This window comes from Cyprinodon variegatus, unplaced genomic scaffold, assembly GCF_000732505.1.
Source record: "Cyprinodon variegatus isolate N-32 unplaced genomic scaffold, C_variegatus-1.0 Scaffold1958, whole genome shotgun sequence".
NCBI classification, from domain to species: Eukaryota; Metazoa; Chordata; class Actinopteri; order Cyprinodontiformes; family Cyprinodontidae; genus Cyprinodon; species Cyprinodon variegatus.
The window spans coordinates 10,871-21,808 of record NW_015152411.1 but is presented as its reverse complement, the minus strand read 5'-3'; the positions used below and the strand labels follow the sequence as shown (position 1 = coordinate 21,808).

At 34.0% G+C, this 10,938-nt stretch overlaps 1 protein-coding gene across 1 annotated transcript in view; it reads right to left on the bottom strand.

The window, feature by feature from the left end:
* Positions 1-295: 295 nt before the first annotated feature.
* Positions 296-10,938, bottom strand: part of LOC107104929 (nuclear GTPase SLIP-GC-like) — a 16,084-nt gene continuing 5,441 nt past the window's right edge. The window contains exons 6-20 of the mRNA XM_015405047.1: positions 9,943-10,156; positions 9,577-9,843; positions 7,095-7,301; positions 6,819-6,994; positions 6,284-6,377; positions 6,122-6,203; positions 5,627-5,748; positions 4,533-4,709; positions 4,280-4,431; positions 3,995-4,112; positions 3,668-3,776; positions 3,453-3,586; positions 3,231-3,312; positions 3,065-3,146; positions 296-631 (exon numbers count right to left, since the gene is read on the bottom strand). Coding sequence (XP_015260533.1) covers positions 3,070-3,146; positions 3,231-3,312; positions 3,453-3,586; positions 3,668-3,776; positions 3,995-4,112; positions 4,280-4,431; positions 4,533-4,709; positions 5,627-5,748; positions 6,122-6,203; positions 6,284-6,377; positions 6,819-6,994; positions 7,095-7,301; positions 9,577-9,843; positions 9,943-10,156 — 2,011 coding nt within the window. The 3' untranslated portion in view covers positions 296-631; positions 3,065-3,069. The remainder of the gene's footprint in view (positions 632-3,064; positions 3,147-3,230; positions 3,313-3,452; positions 3,587-3,667; positions 3,777-3,994; positions 4,113-4,279; positions 4,432-4,532; positions 4,710-5,626; positions 5,749-6,121; positions 6,204-6,283; positions 6,378-6,818; positions 6,995-7,094; positions 7,302-9,576; positions 9,844-9,942; positions 10,157-10,938) is intronic.

Below are 10,938 nucleotides of genomic sequence, written 5' to 3'. Positions count from 1 at the left end.
AAAAAAAAAAAAAAAGACTTTGTCTTAAGGAAATATAAAGTGAAGCCAGAAGATGTCACGTTGTCAAATCAAGTTAATAGTTTAAGTAACATGTTAAATGTACACATACATAAATCACATCAAATACCTGCCAACCAATCCAAATAATAAGAATGCTAGAAAAAAAACTCCTTATGTGAAATGAAATAAATGGTATTAAACAATCTCCATAACAACCAGATTGTCAAAACATTGAGACCACAATGTAAAGAAATAACAATAGTAAAAAATTAGAATGTAAATAACTCAGCATTAATTGTAAAGGTTTTTCATATATTTCTAATCATACTACTAAATCAGTGAACATAGGTAAAATGTTATTGAGTTTAGGAAAGAAAACATAAATTCCAAAATACCATCTTCATTTATATTAACCTGTTGATGAATTAGCATAGTAGTTCCTACTATATGAAGACTTACTAAAAAATGCAAAAATCATAGATACAAATCAGGTGATAGGTGGAGGGATTGTAATTTTTCCATAAGTGTCTGCAAGACCTGTTTATCCCTACTGGGGTTGCGAGGGTTGCTGGTGCCCATCTCCAGCTGTCTATGGGTGAGAGTCGGGGTACACCCTGGACAGGTCGCCATTCTATTGCAGGGCAACACAGAGACAAACAAAAAAAAACAATCATTCATGCACACTCTCACACCTAAGGAGAATTTAGAGAAGCCAACCTAACTTTTTTTGTGGTAGTGCGCTACTCAGCAGCCCGTAATTTATCCAGTTATTATAAATAAGTACCTTGCATATAAAGAATACCACATTTAGTGACCCCAATAATATTCACTTACCAAAATGTCATGTGAGCACTTAATAATGGAGCTAAAGCTTTAGTGTGTTTATTGGGACTGGGCATTGGTTTGCTTGTTTATGTTTTATTTGAAAGGATATTCCAAAATGTTTCCAAGCAATACCGACAAGATCTTCTAGTAACCAAGCAGAACAGCTTGCATTAAGCTCAGAGGTGAACATAAATCCATGTTACAAATAGGTACAAACAGTTCCATAAGCAGGAAAAAGCAGTACTCCAGTTGTTCTTTGCTGGCTACACCTAGCTGATACTTGGATCAATCAGTTTGCAATCGCTTCAAATAACTTACAAAGAACATTCATATTTTCTTCCCAGTCTTTTAGATTTATTGGTTACAAAGAACATAATTAAAGACCATGCTGTTTTGCCATCCAGGGACGATTTCATATGGTTTGTTAACATACAGGTTATAAATCCATCCATCAGTACAACTAAATGTACAGTTGTAAAGAAATCAAAACAAAAGTCCACCAATGAACAATAATTAATCTGCACCTAAACATTTTTTTAAATCCTATATCACTATCAAAGTTAAAAACAAATGCCTAATTGTCCTATGGTAAGTGCTGACCACACTATCATCATTATTAAAGAATTTCATATGAAATGAAATTTGTCCTTAATTTGCAAATATCACATTACTGTAGCTAACAGTTGAACGTTTCCCTGTATACCATAGTAATAAGACAAATATTGGGAAGAGGAGATTACATAAAGGTTGTCTCTTTAGAAACCACTTTGCATCTTTTTTGCAGGAGTTAATACGCAATTGCTTTAATCTTGTAGTTATAAGCTATACTCACCATGCTCATTAAAAATTGTAAATCAGTAATTTGAAGAAAGATACACAACTGAAATATAATTGGTAAAATAATTCTTCTGCTTTAAATAACTTTTTTACTAATCTGTTGTGTACCTCTGAAACTGAGCTGAATAATGTTACCTTTTCTAACATAGATACTTGTTATTGATCAGTGCTTCCTTGTTCATTTTTTGTCTGTTTTTGTCTTTATTTCCAGTTGACCTCAGCAGAAGGCCCCTAACACTGAGTCTGGTTCTACTGTATTTTCCTTTTATTAATATAGCAATGCATTCATGCTCAGTGTGACGGATTGCTGCAGATACAACAGGACAATGCAAGAGTATCTACTGTTGCTGCATGCTCATCCAGGAGGATATAAAAATTTGAGCCAGTCTGTCTCTATCATTTGATTGAATTATCTCTGCAAGTTTTGTAAATTGGTTGCATATAGTAAATAAACTGAAATGAATTGAATATGGGTTAAATAAATTACCTATAATCATAGAATGGAATTAATGAGACGGTGACTTTGAAAAGTATGAAGTCCTCTCTGTAACTTTTGAAAAGACTCTGAAATGATTTAATGTTTAAACTTAAGGTCATTATTGAGGTTAATAAATGGTTATTGTAAACATTCTGCATAGAGAAATTATTTGTTTAGATGTGCAAGAATTAGAGAGTATACTAAGGCTGAAAAAATAAAGAGCAGACAGCAAGCCTCTTTGTAAAGAGGCTTGCTGGGGAATTGACAGTTTACTTGGGGCCCATAGATAGAACCTGCACTTCTGGGAGGAGAAGTAGCAGAACTGAATGTTGCAAAGTCGGATATGACAACTGCATGTTCTCCCCATGCATGTTTAACTTATCCTGCTTTCTTCTAGAGTCCAAAAACATCATTATTAGATCATTTGGGTTCTTTAAATTGCCTTGTGTTTGTATGTGCGTGCTTGGGACTTAGAAGATGATTTCTTTGTGCTTTTTAAAAAAATAAAAAAGTATAGCTGCAACAGTTCTATTTGCTTTATTACCGAATTTGTACCATTCTTAAAGTGTGGTTAAGGGCCACACCATACAGTACTATTTTAATGGCTCCTGGGCTCTATGGACACCCCTGTTTTTTTGAGTTGTGTTTCCCTCTGGACAAGTGCCAAACTAAAGAAAAAAAAATAAAAACATTAAATAGTGGTAAGAAAATGTGATAAGCATGTAAGATGTATTAAATAATTGTCATTTAATTGTGTTTTTTCATGCTCTTGGTATTCCCATGGACCCATGTTAATAGGTGCAACTGTTGAATGAAAGGCATAAATATTTCTTTTTGTTAGTTACCTTACCATATCTAATAAAATTGAAAACATTTTAAAATCCCGACAAATGATACATAACAAGTAGAATCTGAAAACCTTACCCATATTATAAAGCTTCTTCCACTGGGTTTTGCTTCAGCTCTTCATAGATTTTCTTCACCATCTCAAGCTCACTTGAGACATCTAAGGATTATTTTTTTACCAGATGTTTAGTGTTTCATATATTCCCACTGATTGATGTAATCAGATAAAAAGTTTATTATTTACCGGGTAATAAGTAGTCGTCTGTCTTAAATGAAAGCTCTAATGATTCTTTCATGGTATTCTCCACTGTTTCCAGGATTTCATTCTGAAATAAACATAAAAGGTTTTATTAAAATACAAATTGAAGAATAGAGATAAAAAAGATTCTTACAATTCAAAGGTAGATTATACTCAGACAGGGAATGAAAACTGGTCAATCTTTGAATATTAAAAATAGAAACAAACCGCTAAGCTCTTGAGTTCTGACAACATGACATTTTTAGCCTTCTCAAACATGGTGTCCTTTGATTTTTTCACATGATTTTCAATTTTTTCCCTCATTTTCTTCAGTGCACCGACGTTTTCAAATTTGGCCGCCTCTGTAGAAGAGTGCAAGTGAACTGTTTAATTATTTAATTAAAACATTAATGGAAAGTTGTATATCATATTAGTTTCTGTACCCGTGTAGCACTCTTGCATGGTTTCCTGAATTGTTTTTACTAAACTGTTGTAGACTGTCTTTTTGCCGTTTCGAATCATTTTCTTCAATTCTGACTGAACTCTTTCTTCCTAAATCACACACCCCAACAAAAGCAAAGCAAACATAATTTCAGATTATATAACATACGGTAATTATTATACACATGTTCATATACTGGTTTATTTTTTCTACCTCATTGCAACCTCTTAAATCAATACCTTATCAACACATTTGAAATAATTTTTAGACGTACTTATTTTGGTAAATTTTGCATAAAATTGATAATCAATCGTATTTGTTCAGTTACCTCTGTCATCAGAAAAATCAGCTGCAGTTCTACATCTTTGTACTTCTGTTTAAGCTTTTCAGCGTCTAAGGAAAACTTGTTTATCACTCCATTGAATGGACCACTTTTCCCTTTATTTCTGAAACATTCAAATGATTTTCATAAAGGTATTTGTTAAATATAAGAGACATATGTATACATATATATATATATATATATATATATATATATATATATATATATATATATATATATATATATATACACACACACATACAGTGTTCTGCGTTAAAAAAAAGTCCTTACGGAAACGTCTTTCTGAATTCGTCGTCAATGCTGTTAGTCAAGAAAGACGTTAGCCACCTGTTTAAGTTTATTTCCTTTCGCTTTTTGGGTTTGTAGATGCCACCATTTTTGACAACACATTTCAGTATCCTGTGGAATCCCTTGTCATGCCTCTTTTAGAAAAATTTACGGAAATAATGTAAACAAAAAACAGTATTTCAAGCACATTTTTAAAGGGAATTTTTTTTAATGTTTATGGTAATATAGTACATACTTGAGGGTACAGGAAGAGCTTCAAAGATTTTTCATATGAAGTTTTAGATGTTTCAACTCCTTTACTCAAGCAGTTTTCAAAAACTGAGTAGGTTTTGGCCATCTTTTTTTTTATTATTTCAAGTTGAGAGTTTTTGTTTTTCTCAAGGTCTTCATAGACGTCTTCATGTTTGCCATCCTAAAACAAAGAAAACTATTGTTATTACAGTCCATAATATGAACTGTTCCTTTATTATTTTTTTGTATTGTATTACCTTTTCACATTAGGTTCTCCTTTGGCTGGCCTTTAAAATATCTTTCAGGACTGCTTGCTCCAATAATTTGCCTGGTTATTATTTGTTTTTCTTTTTTGGTGGCCTATATCTAGAGGAACTTATGTAGATAGCTCTGTTCTTCAGGAAATACATGGAAGAATTATTTTCCGTTTCCTCTTACACTTCATGGAGCTCACTGCTAGAACTAGTTCAAAGTTCAGAGTGATTGGGTAAAACCACTGGTTTCATTTTTTGGTGTTAAATTGTGACAAATGTTTCTGTACTTTTTAAGGGAAGTGACTTGTCATCTACTGCTAAATTTAACCTTGGAATTTTTCTACTGAATCATTTTATTACAGACTGACAGAAGGCCAAAGACAACAGAGATTGACACAACTGATAATACAAATTGAAAGTTCAATTTCAATGATGCCCAACCCTACATATAATTGTCATCATAAAATATTAATACAATAACAAAAAATTTGTTTTATGCACAAACTATTGTATATTTACATGCCTGACTAAACAGTGGCCATTACCAAAGCAAACCTGTACATATTGAATGACTATTGTATGAGCGTGGTAAACTGTCTGAATGAGAGTGGAATGTGCTTTTATGATGTGAATAAAGTTATGCTTACATGTATTATTCTGTATATACTTTATGAACTTTTTGTAAGTATAACATCAACATTTCCAAGGACTGTGGGTGGAAATTGCTTTTTTTGCTATAACCTGACACATGATATCTCTTCTCTCTTGGACTAATGTTTTTTTTTTTGTCCCTGATCAAATGAATAAATTAAACATGATGATGATTTTTCTTCTGCAGCCCTACCATTCTCCTTGAATTGGTCCCTTGGATTAAAGAAAGGATCCCATAAGCTCCTGAAACGTAGTTTAATGTCACTGAGTGACAGTCACTCAGGTCTTGCAAAAACTTCTGAAGCTTTGGTATTTCTGAAATTTCTGGAAATAAAAACTGTTTCACTTAATAGCTCCACATTAAGATGGCTGTAATCCTGTAGTTTTTAAACATAACAATGCTGACACAATACATTTTATTTTTACATAATTAAAATACACAGTAAAACTTGAAAATGTCTAGTTACAAAAATCTGTATTAATAAAAAAATGTCATACCATCATAAATATGTAAAACCTTTGTCAATGAATAAATTTTTGTCATACCTTCTGGGCAGCTTCCACTAATCATAAAACCAGAGTTTTTAAATACATTAAACATAGTTAATACATGCAATAGAAAACCTGCCTGGTTTCCCAATCACCACCTAGTTCCTTAATTAAAACATTTTTAGGGATTTTAACCTACCTGTACTCTCCTTAAGTTCTCCTCTCAGATACTCCTTAGAGCTCACTGTGAACACGTCGAAGCAGTCCTCAGTGAAGTGTTTCTATGGAAAATTGATTGATTACTACACTTTATTTTCTTGTAATAAACTATTTTGTTCTGTTTTCTGTTTTTGCAGCTGACCTTGACATCCAAAAGCTTGCTAAATGCAGTTCTAACTTCTTCCTTTGCCTTTGTGTTCCTCTTTTGTATGAGAGTCAAGTGTTCTTCTGCTGAGCTAAATGACAAAAGATAATGGTACATGTACTTTTTGGAACTCCCCAAAATGCCCAAGTTTGATAACACAGAACTTTCTGATTAAGAAAAAGGGCTTGATATACATTTACTAGGCTCATGACAATCCAAGTTTAGGTAAGTTGCAAATTTGTTACAGCAATTCCAACAGATGAATAATAGCTTACACCATTAGGGAGCAGTCAAACAGCTATCGATTACTGGGCAAAGGTTCATAGGTGCCCACTGGCATTGGAGTAATGCACATGTAAACTTAACCTTTTGTGTAAAACAAACAGTTTGTTGAATTTACAATATTTAACACCTTTACAATTGTGTAACTATGTTAAATGCTACAAACCTGTATCAATACATTTATTCATTTTTTAGAGAATACAATATGCCACTTTATCATGGTAATTTATAGCTTTTTTTTTTTACTTACTGATCTCGAAAATCTTCAAAAAGGTCAGACTTGGTGCAGATGAAGTGAATGTATTGGCACTCGCCGCCATTTCCAAGGAGACCAACAGCACTTTTTAGAATCTCCCAGGATTCTTTTTCTGCTGCTGCCTGATTGAGTTCAGCCACAATCCACACGGTGGAACATTTTCCAACAATCTGAAATAAAGCATATTATATAGCCAGTAGTTCTCAGTGGAAAAGGAAACTGCTGAAATGTTACTGGTTCTACTTAACACAAATGGCTAAGAGAAATTACCCTCTTCCACATATTATCTCTGCTCTTGTTGCGGTCTCCATTTCCAGGAAGGTCCACCAGAGTAACATGTTGGAGAAGAGGAATATCTGGCACTTTGATGGTCACACACTTTACCAATGGCCAATACAACATATTTATTTTTTTGCCTCCCTCTTGGTTTGAAACATTTCTTGTGTATTTGGCTATTCCTTCGGATAGCATTTCAGCCTGCACAAAAATATTAGTATACTTTAATTGCACTTATAAAATCAAATAAAATACTGTTGTAAACACCTGGACTATGCCAAAGAAACTTATTCATAAGGTTCTCTAAAACAACCACAACTGAAACAATGTTTTGCATTTAGATGCAAAATATATGTTTAACATTGAAAGTTATGTTTTAGCAGTTGCATTCTCTCCTAATAAGGCATCTAAAAAAAATGGGAATTGGATTCTAGTTATCAGTACACTTAATGTTAATGTCAATTCTCTGGATTTGTAATATGAGTAACACAGCCTTCAGTTCTATGGAGGACCAACTCTGCCATATTTAAAAATAAATACAGAAATAAATAAATGCTCAATAAATGAATAAGCATACAATTAATTGCCTCCAAAAATACAATAAACAAATAAATGTAGGTAGAAATTAAATTATACTGTGAAACATAAATTTATATATTTCTTTTACTTAGTTTCTTTATTTATTTGCCTTTGTAATAATTACCTTATTTTTTAATTGTCCGTTATATTCTTCAACTTTATTAATTTATTAATTTTTTTTGTATTTATTTATGTGCATTACATAACATCTCTGTCTGGTTTATTCTTCCTTTTAATTTGTTTACCCTATTTATTTCTTCCATGCTATTTATTTCTGCCTGTTGTATTTACATTTCTGTATGCATTTCTGCCTCATTATGCAAATTAGGAGGGGTGTGTCTTAAGGGCTCAAGATCTGCCTATTGGTTGGTTAGCAGCCACCAGCCACAGTCTCAACAAACATGGCTACCTACGATTAAGTTGTCTGAGTTAGCTGAGACATTAACAACTGTTTTTGAAAACAATGCTAATGTTATAAGTATTGAATTTATTATTTTTAGTTTGGACGGCCTAACAGACAGTGTGTTTCAGTTAGCGGCACACATAGACACAGATGTCGACAATGTAGTTTTTCAGAATCTGGAGGAAGCGGTCCATCTTCTTAACTTGGTCACTAATGACCGTGGTGAAGTTGGTTTGAAGTTGTCTAGCTCATGTGGAGAGAATGAAATAAACTAAACCAAACTAGATACTCGAGAGGCATTCAGTTCCGAGTTTCATCACCTACCTCAAGAGCTTCGTGCTAACGAGGGTCGTTTCCAGAGCTAGTTTTGACTCATCCAAGTCCAATTTCACAACCTGTGACCCACCATCAAAAAGTGCTGCAGGACCTATTTATGCTCTTAGATGCTTTTCCACCAGAGTCTTTGCATGTAAACCGTCTGCTTCCGCTGCTCAAAAAGCGTTTGTGGATGTCATAAAAGTAAGCATAAACTCACCCTTTATTTTAACTCTTAACTAGTCAACTTGGAAAAGTAACAACTCGTTAATGCCCTTGTTCATACCACTAGGTAATAATTTTTGCATTTGTTACATATTTTGTTTTTGTATTTTTGTCTTGTATTTTGCCAGTATAGCTTTGGGAACTGATGTCCCAAAGCTAGATGATAGCCCAACAGATTTACTTTCACAAGCGGACTATTATGGTTGTAGCAATAAGGTTCCACTTAGTAATTATATATTTACCTTCATAGAAAAAGTTCTAGCCAGTAAAATCACATACAATGGATGGAGTCGTAAAGGGAAGTGAGAAAGATAGAGGGAATAAAAACTAAGGGGAGAGAGAAAGAGACAGGAAAGAGGGAAGACCGCATGCAAGGAGAAAAATAAAGCAAAACAGCAAAAATACCCAACACAGAAGTTATATAGTAACCCAGAAGTCTGCTTCTACACCTGCATGAGACAAGAGGGAGCTTAAATAGAGAACATAACAACAGTAAACACCAAAAAAGCTTACAGAGCAGAAGGTATCCCTTTGATAGCCATGAAAGGAAAGAAAATCTATGGTGATTAGATAATACTCAGGGTGCTATATATCTGTACCTCTAGCTTAGTATTTAGCATCAGTGTGTATCCATGACCACCTGGAACCAAACTCCCATGGTATGTATGCATGGACATACTCGTATATAAATGATTTAATATGCTTAGTAGCAGACGTGGGTGGTCCCAGACTTGCCTTACAGGGCCTAGGAACGATAAAAAGCCAACGTGAGCCCCAAATATCCAAAGGCCCCCAAGATAAGTGGGATTCAAGAAAGGCAGATAAATAGACAGCCACATCCACCAGAAAAGGGCAAACAAGAACATCCAGGCCCAGTCACTGAGAGACTCAACCACAGAGGTTAAAGAGGAAGTAAAGATAATATATGCAAGAATATAAGTACTTCTTACTTACAGAGTCATACTTCAAAAACTTTGTCCTGGATTCAAGAAATTCAGGAATTTTTTCGAAGGTTTTCCATTCCATTAATTTCTCCTTGGGTATTTGTCTCCAGTCTTTACCATAGACAGCTGATAGTTTTTTCTTATATTCATCATTTTCATCATCATCATCATCATCATCATCACTATCATCCTCACCGACATCTTCATCATTGTTGTTTTCTGGAACATCATCAACACCAAGATATTGCAACATTGACCACACCTCATCTTGCCATTCCTTCCAAATGAGAAAAAAAAATATTGGTTTAGTAAGTCTGGTTTCTGGAGTATAAAGCATTCTTGAAGAAGGATAAATAATTTTCATAGCTATGTTTACCTCTTTTGTGATGAACTCAATTTCTGCTTCATACTTGTTGAGCATGTTAGCTTCCACTTTAATCATGACTGAGGTACAAGCATTGATATCTCCAGAAGGCAGAAGGTTTGCTTTACCAATGACAGCATTAATCAACGAACTCTTTCCGGCTCCAGTTTTACCAAAGACACCAACCATCTCTCTTTTGTCTGTGCTCAAATCAGTGATTTTAGTCCTATTAAGAACAACAAAACATTTAAATTACTTGTGAATTGTGAAACTACAAAACTGTATAAATGTGTCGTCATTGTCACAATGGAGCCTAGTCCCTCCCACTCCTCACTTCTCTATGAGCTACAGCTCAGAAACAAACCTGGGTTAATTCTCGTAGATCCCTCAATCTACAGAGCATTATCCTGATTAGAGCCCCGATAAAATCTATTTGATTGGGCAAACAGAACTTAGTGATCGCTGCTAACTACCTCCTTCCTAGGGCCACGTCTTTTGGTAAGAAGCATGTCAAAATAATGTTTGTTACCCATATATTGGCCTTGTTAACTTTACCTTCTGTTGTCATACAAGAGTAGATAATATTTAGATAAGATCAACTACAACAGCTGTGGAAGGGTTTCCATAAATGCATCTATTAAAGGCAGAATGACGAAGGATGCTGGTCGTTTAAAAAAATATGTTTTGGTACTACTGCATTTTTCTTTCTTGGATTTGAACTCTCATTTGTGATTTTCTATTTAAGAGTAATACTTTCTGCACAACTAGATTATTTTATATTTAAAACTGAGGAGGAAATACTGGGTGAGATTCATAATGTACAAAGAATGTATTTTTAATACGGTTGGCTTGAGGAGTGCAAACTCCCTAGAAAAAACACATAAATGAACAGCAGTTATAAAGGGGTGCCAAAACAATTTCCAGTAGCCTGAGCAGAGAGAACATATTTCTGTGTGTTCAGCCCGTATGGTCAAATTAACTATATCAGATTTCCCAAACTTTTTGATG